At 44.1% G+C, this 23,699-nt stretch overlaps 2 protein-coding genes and 1 long non-coding RNA gene across 6 annotated transcripts in view; 1 reads left to right on the top strand and 2 right to left on the bottom strand.

Annotated features, from left to right (window-relative positions):
• LOC310837217 (uncharacterized protein) overlaps positions 1-23,699 on the bottom strand; it is a 277,947-nt gene that overhangs the window by 107,984 nt on the left and 146,264 nt on the right. For 3 of the 4 annotated variants that reach the window (XM_083723341.1, XM_083723340.1, XM_083723339.1), the window contains exon 3: positions 19,475-19,648. In XM_083723341.1, the coding sequence (XP_083579467.1) occupies positions 19,475-19,574 (100 nt within the window). In that variant the 5' untranslated portion in view covers positions 19,575-19,648. The remainder of the gene's footprint in view (positions 1-19,474; positions 19,649-23,699) is intronic. The other variant, XM_083723338.1, reaches the window with a different exon arrangement.
• LOC310838133 lies at positions 2,579-9,813 on the top strand. Its single transcript, XR_014560712.1, has 3 exons — positions 2,579-2,593; positions 2,628-4,991; positions 9,711-9,813. It is a non-coding gene; the product is annotated as an uncharacterized lncRNA (long non-coding RNA).
• Positions 10,824-12,416, bottom strand: LOC310837760 (uncharacterized protein; the record flags this gene model as incomplete). The annotated part of the gene is made up of 2 exons (XM_083724836.1): positions 12,377-12,416; positions 10,824-12,112 (listed from the first exon to the last, which is right to left on the bottom strand). The coding sequence occupies exons 1-2, from the start codon at positions 12,387-12,389 to the stop codon at positions 10,824-10,826; spliced, it is 1,302 nt and encodes a 433-aa protein (XP_083580962.1). The 5' UTR covers positions 12,390-12,416.

The following is a 23,699-nucleotide window of genomic DNA, read 5'->3' on the forward strand; positions in this document are numbered from 1 at the left end:
ATGAGTTCTCCAAAGAAACGGAGTTGAATGTGGTTAAAAAAGTAAAATACCTAGGGGTGTACTTGACCTCCAAAAATTTGAATTTGTTTAAAGATAATTATGAGAAATGCTGGTCAGAAATCAAAAGAGACTTGGATATATGGTCAAGACTGAAACTTTCCTTGTTAGGCCGAATAGCTGCTGTAAAGATGAATGTATTGCCGAAAATGTTATTTTTGTTTCAGGCCCTACAGATCGTGGACAAGGTGGAATGTTTTGGAAAGTGGCAGAAGGATATTTCTAAGTTTGTTTGGCAGGGCAAAAAGCCCCGAATAAAGTTTAAAATATTAACTGATGCGAAAGAAAGAGGGGGATTTGCCCTGCCAGACTTGAGGCTATATTATGAATCTGCAGCCTTCTGCTGGTTGAAAGATTGGATTTTATTGGAGAACACTGATGTCCTGGATCTGGAAGGGTTTGACAATGCGTTTGGGTGGCATGCATATTTGTGGTATGACAAGGCCAAAGTGCACAAATTGTTTAAAAACCATATTGTCAGAAGAGCAATTTGGAGGGTCTGGATAAAATACAAAGACTTATTGGAGAGTAAAACTCCGAGATGGCTCTCACCGGTGGAGGCCAAGGCACGTAAGAGACCCAACATGGAGGCCTACTGGCCTAAATATTGGGAAATAATTGAAAAAACTGGAGACAATTGGAGGTTGCTAAGTTTGGAGAAATTGAAAACTAAGGTACGAGATTGGTTGCACTATGCGCAAATTCAAGAGGTATTTAAAATAGATAAAAAAGTTGGATTCCAGGTGGAAAAATCGAAACTAGAGACTGAATTGTTAGAGCCAAAAAGTAAACTACTTTCGAGAATGTATAACTTGCTGCTTAAGTGGAATACACAGGATGAGACAGTCAAATCCGCTATGATAAAATGGGCTCAGGATGTGGGGCATAACATTATGTTTGCAGACTGGGAAAGGTTATGGAACACCGGTTTGAAATTCACGGCATGTACTGCCTTGAAGGAAAATATTATGAAAATGGTATACCGGTGGTACATGACCCCAGTCAAGTTAGCCAAGATATATCATCTGTCTGACAACAAATGTTGGAAATGTGGAGAGGCGGAAGGGACATTCTTTCATCTCTGGTGGACCTGCCCGAAAGTGAAGGCCTTCTGGGAAATGATCCATAATGAACTAAAAAAGGTATTGAGATTTACCTTACCTAAAAAACCAGAGGCCTTCCTTCTGGGCATGGTGGACCAGAGAGTGCTTAAGAAGGACAGAACCTTTTTTATGTATGCTACCACAGCAGCAAGGATCCTGATTGCAAAATACTGGAAGACACAAGATTTACCCATGCTGGAGGAATGGCAATCGCAGTTGATGGACTATATGGAACTGGCTGAAATGACTGGCAGAATCTGAGACGCGGGAGAAGAAACAACTGAGGAGGATTGGGAAAAGTTTAAGGACTATTTGAAAAAACACTATAAGTTGTATGAATGTTAAAATAAAAAAAATGCACCTTTCAGGAAATTCTAGCTTCAGCAAATGTAAGTTATTGGAATGAAAATTAAGACACAAGAATTCAGAGGTAAAATAATGAAATAACTTTATTGTGTTTAATATAAAACATATAAGAATTGAGCGACAGTAAAATTGAAAATAGGGAACATGATAAAATGGAAGTTACAATAAGTTTTGAAATAAGTTAACAAATTGCTGATGCTTTATAAGACAGAGAACGCAGGGTTAGGAGGATGTGGGGAAGTCCCATAGGTTAGATGGAAAAAGAATATGGAAATTTGTTATTTATATCTCTCTTTCTTATAACCACTCTTTATTCTTTTTTCTGTATTTCTGTATTTTTAAAAAAGCAATAAAAAAATGTTTAAAAAAAAAAAAAGGGAAGATCTGATCAGTGTCCTTTGTTTGAATCCACTCCCATATGCAGGTTCTTTGTGATCTTGATTGTCTTCTGTCTGGGATCATCAGGGTTGGCATGGGCAGGGCTCCTGAGTATGTGCTGAGACAGTGAAGGGATTATGGCTGACCAGGACTAAGTCACCCCCCTTTGTTAGTTCTTGTCACATGGAGTAAAAATAAAAATGGAACAGTGCAAATCCAATGTATGGTTGACTTTCTATGAATTTATAACAGAAATGTGGTGTTATGAATTTATAACATAAATGTGGCGTATGTAGTGTGTGAGTGTGAAGTTTATACAAACAGAATGATTGGGGTGGGGGGGTTCCTGCTACATTTTATATATATTTATTGTTCATTTATTTCATAAAATTTATTTTAAAAAACCTGCAAAGTTGTTTACCAATACAAAAAACCAAAAAAACCAACAGAAGTAAAATCAAGAAAAATTAAAAAACCTACTTTAAAAAAGAGAAAAGCTAAAACATTAAAACAGATTAAAATTACTTCAGCGTCCTAAGCATCTGGCTATGGTTGCCTAAACAAGAATGCTTTCAGCAGATGCCAGAAAAGAGTCTAGCAAAGGCATGCGCTTTATTGCAAGAGGCGGGGAGTTCCAAAGGGCAGGTGCTGCCACACTAAACCATGCAGTGCTGGAAAGGGGGTGAAAGGCAAGCGGCCAGCCTGGCAGGGTTGTTGTGGAAGGAGGAGCTCCTGGGAGGAAAGGAGGTGCCATGGAAATGCCATTCTGTCAGTAAGGTGCCTCCGTCTCTCACTCCTCCTCCAAACGAGAGCCAGAGGTGTGTGTGTGTGTGTAAACATATAGAGTGAGGGGGGAAGTATTTGATCCCCCGCTAAATTTGGGTTTTTTGCCCTCTGACGAAGAAATGCCTAGTCCACAATATTAATGGTAGGTTTATTGTAGCTGCGAGAGACAGAATAACAACTGAGAAACCCAGAAGACAAAAGTCAAAGATTGATGAGGGGTTTTTTTGTTTGGTTCTTTTTCCTACTTTTCTCTCTTTTATTTATTCCCAATATCATCCCGCTCTTAATCCTTTATCTTATCTTGACAGCCACTGGTATGCAACTTTCATCATATTTAACAGATCTATATGTAAATTAACATGCAAGATGAAATTTTTGTTCTTCTTGTTGTCCCTCAAATTTTTTCGGTGCAGCCCCTCCTCAGAAGGCCCTATTTCATTCCACTGTCTTATCTTCCAGGACTCTGGGCTGTCTTCCAGATTTCCTTTGTTTAATTAAAAGTAAGACATGTAATGTATTTTAATGGACTGATATTTTCCGAAACCGAAGAATCTTCCCAAACCGAAGAGACCACACTGTGGGATAGATTTCACAGTTAATAATTGTTCGGTTCCTCTACAATCCAAGCTTGCCCCCCCTGAGCCCTAAGGGAAGATTACAAAGATCAAAGATTCACCTTCATTTTTATAAATCCATATATGACAAAAATCCATGCAAGCAGATGTGGTTTCCTGTGTGAAATATTCCCCAGTTGTAATCTGTCTGTTGTCTTCAGCCCCCTTTGAGAGGGACCCCTTTTTTCTAATGTGCTATCATTTGCACCATTTTAGCATCCCCAACCGAAAAAATATTTAATCTTGTACAGTGGTACCTCGGGTTACATATGCTTCAGGTTACAGACTCCGCTAACCCAGAAATAGTGCTTCAGGTTAAGAACTCTGGGGCTGCAGTTTTCAGGCTTGGGGACAGGGTGGTGACTGTTTTTTGCACCAAGTTCTGTCCATAAACCCCACTGAGTACAATGGGATCTACTCTAGGTCATTACTGTGCAGACCATGCCAGCCTTATGAAGTGGGGTGAGGAGCAAAAAAAATGAAATGGAAATCAATGGAGATGTTTAGAAATGGGGCTTCTGGTTCAGGTCTGCCTTAATGGATCCTGCTCCCAAGATAGCAGAGATGGATAGCAAAGAATAAACAAGGAAGCTTTGAGGGTAATTGTCCTTGCAAGCTCCCCCCAGGGCCTGGGGGGGAGTGAACTTCACTCGCAGATTGTCTCGATACCTGGCTCTTGCTCCACCATGGAATCTGAGAGGCAGCAAAATCACTTTGCCTATTGGTAGCCCTCCTACTCGACCATTAAGAAGCAGAGGTACTTCTGTTTATTAGAGTGAAATTAGAACTAATATACAGACATGTGCTGGAACAGAAGGAACAAGATCATGAACTGCTAAATTGAAGCATATACAAAGCCAAAACGATTCAAACCGCAAAAAAGACTTCCTTCAATGTAAAATATTTACTCTTTCTTTATATATATATCATGTTTGCAACATAAATGATTCAGCAGCATGCACACACGCACCCCCCCCCCCGAATGCTAACAAACTGATAAAAAGCAAGAGGAGATAAAAGAGAATGGGATTATACTTATGGATTACAATGAAAAAGAGAACTATGTGACAAAATTGAAATGGATTTAAACTCCCGAAGTTTCACTGTGTTCCTATGGAAGGAAATGGAGTTTGAGCTTTGTTGATCGGCTAAGGCTTTGGCAGGACGCCAGATCATTATTGAGAGAGTTGGAGAAGCTGGAGTCTTGCCAGAGCTTTGGCGGGAGGCCAGATTACTCTCTATCTAGACTCAAACAATAACAAAAAAGGGAGAGAAGATGGTGTGTGACGCAGTTGAAATTACAGCCTCATTCTCTGGTAAGACTGTATTTCAACAAAGTCTCTTCATATCTTCAAACAAGCTGATACCTTGCCAATAATAATTAGAGCCCTCCACAAAGGACCGCACCATTAAACATCAAATTCTCAAGTTTTTTTTAATATAGTTTCACTTGCATTCCATTTCATTAATTGACTCTTTCTCCACGAGGCTTGCCAAATCATGAAGTAGCTGGCAGTACTGCAGTGTTTCATTCTATCATTGCACAGTGTGACACTGTGCCTTTAATTGCCTAATTACCTAATGTATCATTGTGTGAGAACAGGAGCTATTTCTATCCCCTCTGGTGCGTGAGTCAGCTCTTCGCTCTGTTGACTTTGTTAGGATATTTCCGTTCCACCTTAAGAATGTTGGTTTCTGCTCTCTTTCACTGTGCAGCGAAGTGCTTGTCACGAGACAGGTGTTTACATTCCACAGTCAGTTGCTGTTGGGTTTTCCCACGGGAAGAGGAGACTGGATGTGACGTACACTGGTTTCCTGTTTTTCACTGTTCTCGCAGTTCTCTCCGTGCTTTAGATGAGAGAGGAAGTCTCTCTGCTCACGCAGAGGCAAGATGCTTGTTTGTAAGCTCTTAGCATTGAAGTGTAAATAAAGTAAAGTAATGTAGAGTATGTGGCACGTACTGCTCATCATTCCGCTGTGCTCGGGACTCTGCAAAATCAACATTAATGGTTATGGGGCCCAGAAAAACGCAGTCATCTTGAGAATGGACTCCAGAAGTCGAATCGGGCTCCTGGCAAAGGAACAAAGGAGCAAAGAATCGGAACAGCGACAGAGGGACGGATCGGACGGTATCTGCTCTGCGCGTCAAGATGATTGATGAGGTATGTGCTCATGCTCCGGGCAGCCTGCCAGCTTCTAATTAATGGCTTTATGGCTGGACTTTGAACTTTTATAGCCGTTTTGCCATGCACTGGCATAGGCTTTAAGGCAAAGGCTGGGACGCTGGAAATCGAAAGTACCTTTTAAAAGTGCCTTTGGAATGAGGTTTGAAGCAGCTGCAGTTAAGCAGAGTGGCACAGGCTCACAGGCAGAGGCTGTTTTGAACTTGCTTTTGAAATGAAGCAGCACAGATGCAGCTTGTATAAAGCAGCTTGATTTAATGCAGCAGAGATGATGCAGGAGGCTAATGCCAGAGTCATGATGGCTAGCTGCAGAAGGTTGGCTGATGCAAGTGGGGAATTTGATGCCAATCAGCCACATGCTCAGCTCAGAGTAGCCTGTGATTCTGCCGTGATTCAGAATGAAGCAGACCGCCAGGGTGATAGCTGCATGGGTAAGGGGGAGTCTTCATAGACGTCATCCCAGAGTGCAGTGGAACCACCAGATGGCGCAGTGAAGGCAGTGCTACTTGTGTGGACGTCTAGGCCATATGAAGAGGGAATGCAGATATCCCAGGGCCAAGACAGAGCAGCGCAGCGGAAGCTCATCGCGTGGAAAAGGCCAGAGCCAAGGCAAAGGTCTGGTGTCCAGGACAACGCAGCACAAGGCAATGGTCTCACGCTTCACTCCAAAAGTTGCAAAGGTCCAGAAGACATCTAGATCTTTCTTCGTTGTTGATTCAGCGGCAACCCATCACATGTGCAACGATAAGCGACTGTTCATGTCTTTTACACCGCAGGAAGGTGCGATTCACCAGGCGGATGACCACACAATCCCCAGTAAAGGCTACGGAACTGTTGTTCTTCACAGTTTGGACTTATCGATACAGAATGTGCTTTACGTACCGGATGCCAAACATAATCTGCTCAGCGTTGGACAGCTGAATGAGCGGAAAATTGATGTTTCCTTTAAGAACAAAAAGTGCATCATCACAAAGAAAAATGATTATGTATTGCATGCTGAATATGTTGATCGTTTGTTTGTTTTGTATTTTGATGATGTTGTGCAGGATGAAACTTGTTGCATTGCAGGTACTAACAAAAGTTTGCATGCAGAATGTATTCATGATTTTCATCGAAAATTTGGTCATTTGCATTTTGAGGCAGTATCTAAAATGCCTGCCTTGGTTGAAGGTATGACTATTAAACCCTGCAGGTACCACATGAAGTGCAAGGCATGCGCAGCAAACAAGGTGAAAATGGCTGCGAAAGGTAAGGTGTCTAGTAGGCAAGCTACAGAACCATACCAGGTTGTTCATGCTGATTTGGTTGGACCACTAGAGCCCTCTTTGGGTGGAAACAGGTACTTCATGGTTCTCATTGATGCATTTTCCAGGTATATTTATGTGTACAATCTCAAGCAGAAATCAGAGGCTTTTCCTAGGTTCAAGGAATTCTGTGCTTGGTTGGAAAATGTGCATGGTAAGAAGATAAAAATTATTTTCACTGATCGCGGGGGGGGGGGAATTCACTTCTCAGCAGTTTGAAGCTTTTCTGACTGAGAAAGGAATTCAACACGATTTGTCTAGTCCTCGCTCGCCATGGCAGAATGGACTTTGCGAGAGGGCAAATCAAACACTGCTTCAAGGGTTAAAAACCTTGCTGCATGATGCCAATCTTCCAGAGAGTTATTGGGCCGAATCTCTCTCGCGTTTTGTTTACAGTTATAATCGCAGGTTATCTTCAGCAATTGGTTGTACCCCCTATGAGAAGATGTTTGGCAAGAAGCCATACATCAAACACATGAAAATTTTTGGTTCTGACATGTGGGTTCACTCACCACAAAGCTCCAAGTTAGACAAGTGTGGATTGCATGGTATCTTACTAGGTTATCAGAAAGGGTCTTACATAATAATGATGACTGACTCAAAAACAATTAAGCTCATAAGAAGTGTTGAGTACAATGCCAAGTGGGGGGAGAATGTGGGAATTTTCCATTGTTATCCTGATGACAGTGATGAGACTGAGGATAGTCAAAAGCAACCGCAACAACCCACACCCACTGATGAAGGTTCTGATTCTGAGTCTGAAACTGAATCGGGTGATTCAGAGGATTTCAAGAGTGCGAAAGCCTCTATGCGACCCTCTGAAAGCTCTGATCAAGAATTGGAAGAACCATTGTTCACAATAGGTCACTTTTCTCCCAAGAAGGAAGAGGAGAGTGTTGAAGACTTAAGGCTAATTCGTAGGTCACAGAGAGCCACAAAAGGCAGACCTCCAAAGAGATTTGCTGATGAGTTTGCTAAGATAGCAGTAACAGCTGTTAAAAGCTCCAAGAAGGTATTTGAACCTTCAAGTTTCCAAGAAATCCAGGATTTGGATTCAAAGGAAGCTGAGCCATGGTTAAATGCCATGAAGGCTGAGCTTGATTCCTTAGAAAGGAACAAAACATGGGAGCTTGTTCCAGTAGTTCCAGGAATGAAACTGCTTGGAAGCAAATGGGTCTTCAAAGCGAAGACTGATCAAAATGGCAAGATAGTCAGACACAAAGCCAGATTGGTAGCCAGAGGTTTTGCACAGGTACCAGGTGAAGATTATCACGAGACCTACTCACCCACAGTGAGGTATGAGAGCATTAGGCTTATGCTCAAGCTAGCTGCAGAGGAGAATCTACACATTAGTCACCTTGATGTGAATACACCTTTTTTGTACGGATCTCTGGGTGAATCACTTTATATGCTTTCACCTGATGGCGTACAGGTAAAACAGGGATATGTTTGTGCACTGAAGAAGTCCCTTTATGGTCTCAAACAAAGTGCATGGTGTTGGCACACAAAACTCACTGAAGTATTGTTTTCTCTAGGTTTTAAGCAAGGGAAAGCTGATCCATGTGTATTTATCATAGAGGAGGGGCAAAAGAAACTGTATTGTTTGTTTTATGTTGATGATCTTTTATTCTTTTGGAAGGATGTCACAATGTACAATAACGCCCTAGCTCAACTGAAAGAGCACTTTGACATGAAAGATCTTGGTGAGGTAAACAACTACCTATCTCTGGAAATAGAGAGAGACCAAGATGGTAACATTCTAGTACACCAGTCACGGAAAATTGCTGATGTGTTAAGCAAACTAAACCTGATGGATGCTAACCCTGTAGACACACCGATGACAACAGGTTATCAGGTAAATGACACTGAAGAAGCATTTTCTGACACTACACTGTACAGAAGTGTGCTAGGCAAGCTAAACTTCATTGCCAGATGTTCAAGACCTGACATTGCTGTTAGCTGTAATCTGCTAAGCAGACAAGTCAACAATCCTACTGTTAAGGATTGGAAAGCTCTGAAACGCATAGCGCGGTATTTGAAAGGCACTATGCATTACAGACTGAGATTTAACAATCAGAAGTCTGGTGGTCTTGAGATATTTGCAGATGCAAGTTTTGGAAGTGACACTACAGACAGGAAACGTACGTCTGGAGTTTGCTATATGTACAATCAGGGTCTATTTGATTGGTCATGCAAGAAGCAAACAACAGTTAGCTTAAGTACTTGTGAAGCTGAACTGAATGCACTGTCTTATTCACTTAAGGATTGTGAATGGTTGTTACAATTGTGCAAAGACATGAAAATTCCTGTCAAATGTCCAATCCAGGTTTACCAGGACAACAAAGCATGTTTGGCTTTGCTGAATTCTGAAGGTTGTAAGCAAAGCACGAAGCATTTGCAATTGAAGTTGCAACATGCTAGGGAACGTATTCAGAAGGGACTCGTAACGGTCCTATATGCCAGGTAATGAAATTCCTGCTGATGTATTGTCCAAGATTGTATCAAGGGATCAACACTGTACCTATGTGCAGAAGTTGGGTTTGTACTGATATTGTACGAACACGCTGCCCAGTGATGTTCACAGAAAGGGGGAGGATGTTGGTTTCTGCTCTCTTTCACTGTGCAGCGAAGTGCTTGTCACGAGACAGGTGTTTACATTCCACAGTCAGTTGCTGTTGGGTTTTCCCACGGGAAGAGGAGACTGGATGTGACGTACACTGGTTTCCTGTTTTTCACTGTTCTCGCAGTTCTCTCCGTGCTTTAGATGAGAGAGGAAGTCTCTCTGCTCACGCAGAGGCAAGATGCTTGTTTGTAAGCTCTTAGCATTGAAGTGTAAATAAAGTAAAGTAATGTAGAGTATGTGGCACGTACTGCTCATCATTCCGCTGTGCTCGGGACTCTGCAAAATCAACAAAGAAGGGAGCAGGTTGTTGTGTCACAGCCTGCGTATTTCCTGTTCACAGGATCTTTCTGTTTATGTATATAGCTTTTGTTTCTTCTCTCTCTGTGCCTGAACATCGAAGCAGGCAGTCATGTTTTTCTTTGTTCTGATCAACGCTGAATAAAGTTGTAAATAATGCTCTCCTGAGTGCACCTTTCGTTGTGCGAACTCTGCTGATAGAGTGTGCACGAGCCCTGGAATGTGGCAAGCTATTTCTGCAGCTCGTGTCGCTAACTGACTGATACTGTATCTACGGGAGATCGATGGATCGTCCGAAATCGATGTGGGGTCATGATGGCCTTTGTCTCCCTGGCAGTATCCCAACAGACTTCTTATTTTCTTGATGCTGCATTCCAACCAGAGTCTGCTTCTGCTGTACTCTGCTACTACGGGCGAAGTTCCTCACCATTCGGACAAGTGAGGGAGGGCGTTGGCCCAACAGCACTAAGTATCAAAAAAGATGAGACATCTTCTGTAGCAGAGCGACAAAAGTCCTTTCAAAGTCCGAATTCAAATCTTTGTTGAAAAACAGGAATGCTCCCGCTCATGGCGTTGGCATCGGAGAGTGTCCAATTCGTGCAATGCTAAACACCCAGCGCTTCTGCCTCCACTGTAGCGAGCGGCAGATATCGGATGTGCGGGTGAAGGCACATCCGCCCCATTCCTGCGGGGTTCAACAGGATAAATACCCCCAGATCCACCTTGTTTAATTGCACTACTGGGGTCCGGTGTCCTGGGAAAGCAGCCAAACGCCATAGGCCATCACACCGGAAGTCTTCTCCAAAGTCTTTTTTATATTTTCTCTCTGATAGTAAGAGCTGACAGTGAAAAGGAACTCTCTCAGAAGGGGGTGGACCTTCATTGGGGGGTTTTAAGAAGAAGTTGGATGGTCATGGGTGCTTGAAATGAGGTTTCTGGAGGGGGTTGGACTAGATTCTGAATCTATAATTCTATTCTTCACCCTGGTGTGAGATCTTAAATTGACTTTTGAACAAGTGAAATTTTATACACATTCCGTGTGCTGATATGCTTTCAACCCTGTATGAATTATTTGGTGGGCCATGAATGAATCTTTTCCCACATTCCAAACACTAAGATGTTTTCTCTCTTGTATGGATTCTTTGATGGGAAGTGAGATTGGTGCTATGACTGAAGCTCTTTCCGCATTCCAAGCACTGATAGGGTTTCTCACCTGTATGAATTCTTTGATGGGAAGTGAGCTTGTGGCCGTCCCGGAAGCTTTTCCCACAATCGAAGCACATATAGGGTTTCTCCCCTGTATGAATTCTTTGATGGGAAGTGAGACCACCACTCCGACGAAAGCTCTTTCCACATTCTAAGCAGTGATACGGTTTCTCTCCTGTATGAATTCTTTGATGGAAAGTGAGACTATCCTTCCGATTGAAGCTCTTTTCACACTCCAAGCACTGATAGGGTTTCTCCCCTGTATGAATTTTGTAATGGGAAGAGAGTGTGGCACTTTGACTGAAGCTCTTTCCGCATTCCAAGCACATATAGGGTTTCTCCCCTGTATGAATTCTTTGATGGGAAGTGAGATCACCACTCAGACGAAAGCTCTTTCCACATTCCAAGCACTGATAGGGCTTTTCCCCTGTGTGAACTCTTTGATGGGAAGTCAGTTCACCACTCAGACAAAATCTCTTTCCACATTCAAAGCACTGATAGGGTTTCTCTCCTGTATGAATTCTTTGATGGGAAGTCAGATCACCACTCAGACAAAATCTCTTTCCACATTCGAAGCACTGATAGGGTTTCTCCCCTGTATGAACTCTTTGATGGGAAGTGAGATGTGCACTTTGACTAAAGCTCTTTCCACATTCGGAGCACTGATAAGGTTTCTCCCCAGTATGAACTCTTTGATGGGAAGTGAGATGTGCACTTTGACTAAAGCTCTTTCCACATTCGGAGCACTGATAAAGTTTCTCCCCAGTATGAACTCTTTGATGGGAAGTGAGATGTGCACTTTGACTAAAGCTCTTTCCACATTCGGAGCACTGATAAGGTTTCTCCCCAGTATGAACTCTTTGATGGGAAGTGAGATGTGCACTTTGACTAAAGCTCTTTCCACATTCGGAGCACTGATAAGGTTTCTCCCCAGTATGAACTCTTTGATGGGAAGTGAGACTATCCTTCCGATTGAAGCTCTTTCCACATTCTCTGCACAGATACAATTTCTCCCTACTCTGTGTTATTTCGTGTGAAGTGAGGCTATTCCTTTGAACGAAGCTCTTTCTTTGATGGGAGGTGGACTGGGAGCTCTGACGGATCTTCTCTCCACACTCTGAATATTTATACGACTTCTCCGCTATGTGGATTCTGTTGTGGTCTCCCTTGTTCTTCCCTTCCAGTTCATCACCATCTGCAATGAAGAGAGAAGCTAATTAGAGTCTCAGGAGGAAATGGGAACTCCAGATTATTGAACAATGTTAATGAATGCTTGTGACAGAGGAAGAACTGAAGAGAATGAGATGTGAGGCCGTCCAATAGTTTTCACTGTTTTTGTTTCCTGGTATTAACTGAGATATTGCTAGGCTTTTATCTGGGATGGATATTTTTGTGGCTCAATCATGGAATCCACTCCATCTCCAATCACAGCATGTTATGATCCAACAGGGATCCTTACTGAGAGAGTCCATGATCCCACGATTCTCCTCCTTGACTTCTCCTTGACCTCCCCTGGGTGAGTGCCTGAGGGCCCTGCTCTTGCCACTCACCATCTGGCCCGGGGCGGGACCTGACAGGCCTCACAACTACGGTTGCTGTTACTGCTGCTGCTGTCCAGGAGGACTCAGGGGGCGCAGAGTTCTTGTTTTATTGTTTTATTTTTTTAAAAGGTTTTATTTTGTTCTTAAGGGGAGGGGTCAGGGCTGCCGGGGAGTGGGTCCCAGCCAACAAAATGGCTGGGGCATGTTCCACAGGGGGGGATGCACTGGGACAACCGATCTCAGTGATCATGGGTAGGAGGAGGAGTTACGCTAAGACCAGATCATGTTGTTACAGAGGGGGCAGGTTTAGTTGTTGTCTGAGGACTATTCCTGCCTCCGGGTCTGGTCCTGACCGGATGGATATTAGAATCAGCAAGGGATACCCACATGACCTGAAGGTGTTGCTGTGCAATGCCAGGTCAATGATTCATAAAACCACTGCCATCCATGACTTGATCATGGATGGAGGACTCGACCTGGCATGTGTAACAGAGACTTGGTTGGATGAAGCAGATGAGCCTGTCCTTGCCGCTGCTTGTCCACCAGGTTTCTCTTACGCACAGCAACCCAGGTCATGTGGGCGGGGAGGGGGGGTTGCAGTGATTTTTAGGAAGTCATTAGTCTGCACCAGGCATCCTATTGGGAAGACTCACTTTTCTGAGTGCATGTTCTGGAAGTTGGGCAATAGGGGCAGTACAGGATTCCTTTTGGTGTACTGACTTCCCCGCTGCACCAAGGATTCCCTGCCTGAGCTGCTTCAGGTCGTGGCAGATGTTCTTCTGGAGACACTTAGCTTGGTTGTCCTAGGGGATTTTAATATCCATGCCGACACAACCTTACAAGGGGCTGCTCGGGACTTCGTGGAAAGCATGGCCTCCATGGGGCTGTCCCTGAATAAGTTTGGCCCAACTCATAGTCATGGACATGCCTTAGACCTGGTGTTCACCTCTAGTGACGTGGGTGATCTGACACTAAGTAAAAGCGAAACAAAAGAAGTGCCATCGTCAGATCACTTCCTGGTGCAACTGGACTTCTCCGCGACCCTTCCTCTCTGCAGTGAAGTGGGACCAATTCAGATGGTCCGCCCCCGCCACTTAATGGATCCAAATGGTTTCCAGAGAGTGGTAGGGGATGTTTTATCCCATGTTGATGGCCTTTCAGCTGATTCCCTGGTGGCCCGCTGGAATGTGGAGTTAACCAGGGCTATTGACTGTTTGGCTCCGAAGCGCCCTCTCCGACTGCATGGAGCCCGGACAGCCCCGTGGTTTTCCACAGATCTGAGGGCAATGAAACAATCATTGAGACGGCTAGAGCGCCGGTGGCAGATAACTCATTCTGAAGCTGACCAGACACAGGTTAGAGCTCAATGTCGAGCCTACCAAGTGGCGGTAGGAGACTTTCTTCACCGCCTCTATTGCATCTGCAGAAAACAGCAACAGGAGACTTTTTCAGATGGTTCACAATTTAGCAGAACCACCTGTTACATCGGGGCCCAGTACAGGCCACATGATCTCCTGCAATGATTTTGCAAAGTTTTTTGCAGATAAAGTCGCTCAGATTCGGGAAGAGGTAGACACCAACATGGGAGCAGGGCCGGGGCGGGAGAGTGCTAGACCTGTCTAGTCAAGTTGCATGGGATCAATTCCAATCTGTTACCTCCGAGGATGTGGACAGGCTGCTTGGACGAGTGAAGCCAACCACCTGTCTCCTAGATCCTTGCCCATCCTGGCTTATAAAAGCTAGCTAGGAAGGGCTGGGCGATGGGCTTCGTGGGGTGGTGAATGCTTCCCTCCGTGAGGGAGCCTTCCCAGACCCGCTGAAAGAGGCAGTTATTAAACCGCTTCTTAAAAAACCATCTTTAGATGCGGCCACGATGGCCAACTATCGCCCAGTCTCAAATCTTCCATTGTTGGGCAAGGTGATTGAGCGAGTGGTTGCTGAGCAACTCCAGGCACGCCTGGAAGAAGCGGACCATTTGGATCCCTTCCAGTCGGGATTCAGGCCTCATCATGGGACTGAAACTGCCTTGGTCGCACTGGTTGATGATCTCCGGCGGGCTAGGGACAAAGGTGAGAGCTGTTTCCTAGTTCTGCTGGATCTCTCAGCGGCATTTGATACCATCGACCATAACATCCTTCTGGACAGTCTAGAGGGGCTGGGAGCTGGGGGCACTGTCATACAGTGGTTCCGCTCCTTCTTCCCGGGCCGTGTTCAGAAAATGGTGGTGGGGGATGAGTGTTCAGACCCCTGGGCTCTCACTTGTGGGGTGCCTCAGGGTTCTGTCCTCTCCCCCATACTTTTCAACATCTACATGCAGCCACTGGAAGAGATCATCAGGAGGTTTGGGCTGGGTGTTCACCAGTATGCGGATGATACCCAGCTCTACCTCTCTTTTAAATCAGAACCAGTGAAGGCGGGGAAGGTCCTGTGTGAGTGTCTGGAGGCAGTTGGAGGATGGATGGCGGCTATTGAGATTGAACCCTGACAAGACAGAAGTACTGTTTTTGGGGGACAGGAGGCGGGCAGGTGTGGAGGATTCCCTGGTCCTGAATGGGGTAACTTTGCCCTTGAATGACCAGGTGCGCAGCCTGGGAGTCATTTTGGACTCACAGCTGTCCATGGAGGCGCAGGTTAACTCTGTGTCCAGGGCAGCTGTCTACCAGCTCCATCTGGTACGCAGGATGAGACGCTCCCTGCCCGCAAATTGTCTCGCCAGAGTGGTGCATGCTCTGGTTATCTCCTGCTTGGACTACTGCAATGCGCTCTACGTGGGGCTACCTTTGAAGGTGACGCGGAAACTACAACCAATCCAGAATGCGGCAGCTAGACTGGTGACTGGGTGCGGCCGCCGAGACCATATAACACCGGTCTTGAAAGACCTCCATTGGCTCCCAGTACATTTCCGAGCACAATTCAAAGTGTTGGTGCTGAACTTTAAAGCCCTAAACGGCCTCGGTCCAGTATATCTGAAGGAGTGTCTCCACCCCCATCATTCTGCCTGGACACTGAGGTCCAGCACCAAGGGCCTTCTGGTGGTTCCCTCACTGCGAGAAGCCAAGTTACAGGGAACCAGGCAGAGGGCCTTCTCGGTAGTGGCACCCGCCCTGTGCAACGCCCTCCCACCAGATGTCAAATAGAACAACTACTACCAGACTTTTAGAAGACATTGGAAGGTGGCCCTGTTTAGGGAGGCTATTCATGTTTGATTTAGTACAGTATTTTAATTTTTTTTTTTTTGGAAGCTGCCCAGAGTGGGCAGGGTATAAATAAATTATTATTATTATTATTACAGTGGTGCCCCACAAGATGAATGCCTCGCAAGACGGAAAACCCGCTAGACGAAAGGGTTTTCCGTTTTGGAGGTGCTTCGCAAAACGAATTTCCTATGGGCTTGCTTCACAAGACAAAAATGTCTTGCGAGTTCCTGTGGTTTTCCCCCCCTCCCCCCCTTTTCTAAGCCGCTAAGCAGCTTATCAGCTTATCAGCTGATCCGCTAAGCCGCTAATCAGCTGATCCGCTAAGCCGCTTATCAGCTTATCCGCTAAGCCGCTTATCAGCTGATCTGCTAAGCCGCTAATAGCGCTAAGCCGCTAACGGGCTTGCTTCGCAAGAGGAAAAAACCGCAAGACGAAGAGACTCACGGAACGGATTCTTTTCGTCTTGCGAGGCACCACTGTATTATTATTATTATTATTATTATTATTATTATTATTATTATTATTAATGCTGAGCTCTCTGGTCAGGATCCAGCAACGTCCACGCCTCGTCTGTGAAACAAACAGCAACATCTTCACCTGAACACTCCCCATCAGAAGTTATCTCAATCTGGTTGGTCTAAATTTAAATTTATACGTAAATCTCTTTCTTCACTTTGAACCCCCTGCCTCCCATTTTCATGATGAAACCAACTCTGTATTGTTTCATTGGTAACAGAAGAGGAAAAATGACTATTACTCACTTTATCTAAGCACAACGGCCACAATAGCTCCAGTCTAGGCATTTGGCTCTGCGATGTTGAATGTTCTTTGTTCTCTCCTGTTTCCCCTTTTTTTGTTTCAGCTGAAAGCAATTCATGAACCCAGAACTCATACACTGACCCCTAATGATGAACTATATGTTATAGATATTCTGGCAAATTTATTCTGCTATTTTACATAGAAATGACATGAGAAGACTTGGTCTACATGTTTTATTATTTCTATGTTCCTTGTTTATAAAAGCAAAAAAAAGTTATTCCAAAAAGAAAAGAATAATACATGGAGGCCTCATCTGCATTCAATCTGCAAAGCAGGATCAGGTTCCTTTCAAGACTTGTGGCTTCTAGTGCTGCGTGATGGGGCGGAGGGAAGTTTGAGGATGGAGAAAAGAATAATATGATGGATTGAGGAAATAGAAATGTAAATGTATGGGGGAATGGGGAGGAAATGGTGTTGGCTTTGGTACGTTTGTATTGTAATACAATATGTGAAAACCAATTTTTTTAAAAAAGAGTCGTGGGTTCTAGTGCTGCGCGACGGATCAGTGTTGGACATTGGTAGGGGACAATGGTAGGGGATGCTTTATCCCATGTTGATGGCCTTTCAGCCGATTCCCTGGTGGCCCGCTGGAATGTGGAGTTAACCAGGGCTATTGACTGTTTGGCTCCGAAGCGCCCTCTCCGATTGCATGGAGCCCGGAGAACCCCGTGGTTTTCCACGGATCTGAGGGCAATGAAACAATCGTTGAGACGGCTAGAGCGCCAGTGGCGGATAACTCATTCCGAATCTGACCGGACACAAGTTAGAGCTCAACTTCGAGCCTACCAAGTGGCGATAGCGACGGCGAAGAAGACTTTCTTCACCGCCTCTATTGCATCTGCAGAAAACAGCAGCAGGAGACTTTTTCAGGTGGTTCACAATTTAGCGGAACCACCTGCGACATCTGGGCCCAGTAAGGGCCACATGATCTCCTGCAATGATTTTGCAAAGTTTTTTGCAGATAAAATCGCTCAGATTCGGGAAGAAGTAGACTCCACCGTGGGAGCAGGGCCGGGGCGGGAGAGTGCTAGAGTCCTGTCTAGTCAAGTTGTGTGGGATCAATTCCAATCTCTTACCTCCGAGGATGTGGACAGGCTGCTTGGACGAGTGAAGCCAACCACCTGTCTCCTGGATCCTTGCCCATCCTGGCTTATAAAAGTTAGTTGGGAATGGCTGGGCAATGGGCTTCGTGGGGTGGTGAATGCTTCCCTCCGTGAGGGAGCCTTCCCAGACCCGCTGAAAGAGGCGGTTATTAAACCGCTTCTTAAAAAACCATCTTTAGATGCAGCCATGATGGCCAACTATCGCCCAGTCTCAAATCTTCCATTGTTGGGCAAGGTGATTGAGCGAGTGGTTGCTGAACAACTCCAGGCACGCCTGGAAGAAGCGGACCATTTGGATCCCTTCCAGTCGGGATTCAGGCCTCATCATGGGACTGAAACTGCCTTGGTCGCACTGGTTGATGATCTCCGGCGGGCTAGGGACAAAGGTGAGAGCTGTTTCCTAGTTCTGCTGGATCTCTCAGCGGCGTTTGATACCATCGACCGTAACATCCTTCTGGACCGTCTTGAGGGGCTGGGAGCTGGGGGCACTGTTATACAGTGGTTCCGCTCCTTCCTCCTGGGCCGTGTTCAGAAAGTGGTGGTGGGGGATGAGTGTTCAGACCCTTGGGCTCTCACTTGTGGGGTGCCTCAGGGTTCTGTCCTCTCCCCCATGCTTTTCAACATTTACATGCAGCCACTGGGAGAGATCATCAGGAGGTTTGGGCTGGGTGTTCATCAGTATGCAGATGACACCCAGCTCTACCTCTCTTTTAAATCAGAACCAGTGAAGGCGGTGAAGGTCCTGTGTGAGTGTCTGGAGGCGGTTGGAGGATGGATGGCGGCTAACAGATTGAGGTTGAATCCTGACAAGACAGAAGTACTGTTTTTGGGGGACAGGAGGCGGGCAGGTGTGGAGGATTCCCTGGTCCTGAATGGGGTAACTGTGCCCCTGAAGGACCAGGTACGCAGCCTGGGAGTCATTTTGGACTCACAGCTGTCCATGGAGGCACAGGTCAAATCTGTATCCAGGGCAGCTGTGTACCAGCTCCATCTGGTACGTAGGTTGAGACCCTATCTGCCTGCAGACTGTCTCGCCAGAGTTGTACATGCTCTGGTTATCTCCCGCTTGGACTACTGCAATGCGCTCTATGTGGGGCTACCTTTGAAGGTGACCCGGAAACTACAACTAATCCAGAATGCGGCAGCTAGACTGGTGACTGGGAGCGGCCGCCGAGACCATATAACACCGGTCTTGAAAGACCTACATTGGCTCCCAGTACGTTTCCGAGCACAATTCAAAGTGTTGGTGCTGACCTTTAAAGCCCTAAACGGCCTCGGTCCAGTATACCTGAAGGAGTGTCTCCACCCCCATCGTTCTGCCCGGACACTGAGGTCCAGCTCCGAGGGCCTTATGCGGGTTCCCTCACTGCGAGAGGCCAAGTTACAGGGAACCAGGCAGAGGGCCTTCTCGGTAGTGGCGCCCGCCCTGTGGAACGCCCTCCCATCAGATGTCAAAGCGATAAACATCTACCTGACATTCAGAAGACATCTGAAGGAAGCCCTGTTCAGGGATGTTTTTAATATGTGACATTTTAGTGTATCTTTCATCTTTGTTGGAAGCCGTCCAGAGTGGCTGGGGAAACCCAACCAGATGGGCGGGGTACAAATAATAAATTATTATTATTATTATAGTAAGGAATTCAGATCACAGAACTGATTTTAGACCTTTTGAGCTGCCAATACATCACGGTGACTGAGGAGCTGTGACCTATTCCTAGCTCAAATTGCCTGCAGATGACAAAAGGAGCAGGCAGGCAGGTGGGGGAGTCCGAAATGGTGCTCCCCTTCTCCATCTCCATCCGCCTGCCTGCCTCCCTCCACCCCCTAGCTGAGCAAGCCCCAATTCCTCTCTGGCTCCATCCATCCAGGTCCCATTCTCCCCTCCCCTGGGACTCACCAGATCTCTCGGAGGTCCCTGGGAGGGAACGCTCAGAGGTTGTGGGGAGGGATGCAGGAGACAACCTGACCAGGTCATCTGTCCATCTTCCCCCTTCCATTCTCACTAGGTTTGCAGAATCTGTCCCTTTTATCCTTCCTGAAGAATCAAGGAGCCAAAAGAAGCTGCAGGGTCCTGGGAGAGAGGAAGAAGCAAAGGGAGCCTCAGAGGCCCTGCAGGGATTCTCCTGCCCTAGATATTCTCCTGCCCCTAGAGAAGCACAAATGGGGCAGCCCCTTCCCAACAGAAGCCCCATTTCTATACCTCTCCAGTGGTTCCAATAAATCAGGTAGTCTACTTGCATGACAATTAAAGAAAAAATAAGAAGAGAGAGTAATAGAGAAATGAAAAATAATTGAAGATCCTAAAGTATCCTAAAATATGCAAAGAAAAATTAAATTACTATAGGAAGTTTTGGCTGCACCACTTTCACTGTTAAGGACTGAACGCACGATTTGGCACATCCCCTGTTTTCCGTATTTCTTAAAATCTTCACTTTTTGAGACCTGGACTTAAAATTGGACATTGAAACAAAAAAGAATTTACGTTTACGGGTTTTTTTCTTTTGGATTGAACTCCTTCTCTTTTTTCTCTTTATCCCAGTACTCTTTTAAATTTGGTAAAACCCTAGTGGAGAGACTGAGTTATTACAACTTGTTTTTCTCAGACTCTGATTCAACTCAACTCAGTGGAAAATTTTTATAAAGTGACCTTGACTCCCTTCCTGCTTTTGTTTGCTACCCTCTTTGTGGATCTTCCCTCTGGGATACCTCAGGACTATAACGGCTGATACTGGATAATTTCATAATAATTTTCTTTTTACCCTTTTTTTGGTTGGGAATTTTAATTTGATACCAATTTTTATTTTTGGATATGCAACAACACTTGGATTTAATTTTTGGTTGGATGTCTCTCTTGGATTAATTTTTATTGGTTTTGTCTAATATTTAACAAATTTGGAGTACAAGCTAAAGGCAAAGAGGAATAATTCAAATAAGGATTAGCCCAATTGGGTCTTGGTTTGTGGGGGCATATCCCCTAACCCTCATACCCCCCTTCAAAACACTGAAAGACTAAGTATTATTATACCACAAAAATTATTGGAGTGAACATTTACCACTATGTTCATATAATTTTGGATTTTCTTTTTTGTTGGTTTTGGAATTGGAGTGAATTGTAAATTTGGTATATCTGTGATTTGATTGGAAGGGAGTGTATAAGGTTTAAGAGTGTTGGGAGGGAGTGTTAAAGGTTTTAGAAATGGATAACATGGAAAAAAGGGGGCAGAAGGGGGGACACCATCAGATAGGAGAGCATCTAAGCAAGAATCGGATTTCAAAGCAGAAATATTGAAAATGTTTGCAGAAATTAAACAAAGTCAAAAGAATTTGGAATCAAAGTTGGAACAAGTGGACAATAAAATGGAACAAGTTGATAACAAAATTGGGAAAATGGACAAAAAAATAGATGAAACAGTTAATGAATTGAGAGGACAAATTAAAGAGGTGTCTAAAAAAACACAATCAGTCGAAGAGGGATTGAAAAAGACAAAATTGGAGATGAGGGAAGTGAAACGAGAGGAAGAAAAAATGAAGGTGGGGATGATGGAAATACATAAATTCCAGGAAGAGATCAAGGATACAATTGCAAAGAATGAATTGAGACAGAGGGAAGTTAATCTGAGGCTGAGATCAGTACCAGAAACACAGAACAAAAATATCAAGGACAGATTGATAACAGAAATTGCACAGTGGTTGGAGTTGCCAGTAGAAGATGTAGGGGAAAATGTACAAAGTGCGTTTAGGATGAGAGTATGAACAACGAAGGCAAAGAAATTCCCTGGCGATTGTTTAATTATGTTTAAAGACAGAGAGATGAGAAACCTGATTTTGCAAAGGAATAGAGAGAAAAGACTATATATCGACGGAAATTACATAATCATCTTCAAAGACATACCAATAAGGTTGCTGAAACGAAGAGATCCTTATAAACCACTGGTTCAGATTCTGAAGAGAAATAAGATTGACTTCAGATGGGAGTACCCAGAAGGAATCTCCTTTTTCTATAAATCTAATAAACGTAGGCTGACCAGCCCGGAAGAAATTGGGAAGTTTACGAGAAGATATAAAGAGTTGCAAGTGGAAGATGAGGAGGCATGGGGAGCAGGAGGAGGAGCAGGATCTAAGGATGAGTCAGATGAGCAAGGTAAGGGATCTGAAGAAGAGGAAGAAGAAGAAGAAGAAGGAGGAGGAGGAGGGGGGAGGAGGGGAGGGAGGAGGAGGAGAGGAAAAGAAGATAGATTATAATTAAATCTAAATTAAACTTTTTTAAATTTGACTTTAAGATGGCTCTGAAGTTATGGAACTGGAATACAAATGGGATGAATGATAAAAGAAAACGAAATAAAATTGAACAATTTCTAAAGAAGAAAAATTTGGACATTATTTGTTTACAAGAAACACATGTGGCAAGGAGGCATAAAAGTATCTTTGGAAAGAAACTTTGGAAAGAAAGAAAATTTACTGCATGTGTGGGGTTGAAGGAGAATGTAATGAAAATGTTTTATAGATGGTATATCACATCAGTAAAATTGGCAAAAATGTATAAAACATGTAATAAGTGCTGGAAATGTAAAGAAAAGGAGGGTACATTCTACCACATGTGGTGGGAATGTAAAAAAGTAAAGAGCTTCTGGGAGGAAATATATAACGAACTGAAAAAGATGTTAAGATATACATTTGTTAAGAAACCAGAAGTTTTTCTTTTAGGGATTACAGGAAAAGAAATAAGAAGAAAAGACTTAAAACTTTTCCAGTACGCAATTACAGCAGCAAGAATTTTAATGGCCCAAAAATGGAAACAAGAGGAAGTACCGACAATCCAAGAATGGAGAATGAAACTAACGGAATATTCGGAACTTGATAAACTGACCGGGGAAAATAAGATATATCCGAAACTGTCAGGGAACTGCCATCGGAGCACAGGGTGGTGGCAAGGCTTCCAGATGCAGGAGAGGGAACCAGCAGGGAGAGAGGGAGAACTTCCGCTGAGGAAGGAGAGGAGGAGGAGGGGGCATCGGAGGGAAGGCTCAGGGACGCTTCCAGCAAGACCAGCAGAGAGAGCTCAGGACCTCCCATTGGGATGCCCACTCTGCGCAGAAAGCTGTCGCGCAGGGAATCTAGGTGGAGACTCACTGTCAAGGAGCTCTTATGTTGGAAGAAATTCAGGAAATGCCCACTGATGGATTCTGCCAGTGATTAAGACAGCCACGAAGTAAGGGCTGTCCGGTTGGGGAAAGTTTTAAGCCAACTACTCAGCTTGGAGCTGCTCTGCGCTTACGCACAAGCAACCCCTTATCCCATTACAGAAACCAAAAGTTCATCGAAGATGGGGGGAAATTTGTAGAATATCTGAAAAATATATGTGAGGTGCAAACAACGCTAGTGGGGTTTCAAGAAGCACTGTAAAACTCTAAGAGGTATTGTTTAAAGGAAATAGAAAAAAGTAGGGAAGATAAATGACAATACAATGAAAGGAATGTGTACTGAACGTTAAAAATGGATGATTATCAGAAAAGCCGAAGGAAGACCAAAAATTTGAATTTTGTTAAAATTTGCTAAAATTTGGATAATATTGTATGATTGTATTGAAAATTAATAAAAATTATTTTTTTTAAAAAAATTACTATAGGAAGTTTTACCATGCAAAAGAAGAAGAAGACCAAGAAGAAATGGAAAGATACATAGCACAAAATAGACTCCTGACAATAGCAGATTGGAAAATAGAACAACTAAATTTACCAACAGCGATAATGGAGGTGCAGAAATCTTAAAAGCAAAGATAGGAAAGTCCCCAGGTACGGATGGATTATCGGCGGCATTTTATAAGAAGTTAGAAGATATATTATCAGAACCAATGAAACAGTACTGAACGGAATTTTAAAAGAATACCAAAATCATGGGAAGAAGCATTTATCACACTGATACCCAAACAAGGAGCAGATCCAACACTAATCAAAAATTATACACCTATATCATTGTTCAATAATGGTTATAAAATATTTGCTAACATCCTAGCCAACAGGTTAAAAAAAAGTATTGAATGAAATAATACACAGAGATCAGGCTGGCTTCTTACCAGGCAGACACATGCACAATAAAATGAGAAACATAATTGATATTTTAGA

Source organism: Podarcis gaigeae, assembly GCF_964106915.1.
Source record: "Podarcis gaigeae genome assembly, chromosome: 2".
NCBI lineage: Eukaryota > Metazoa > Chordata > Lepidosauria > Squamata > Lacertidae > Podarcis > Podarcis gaigeae.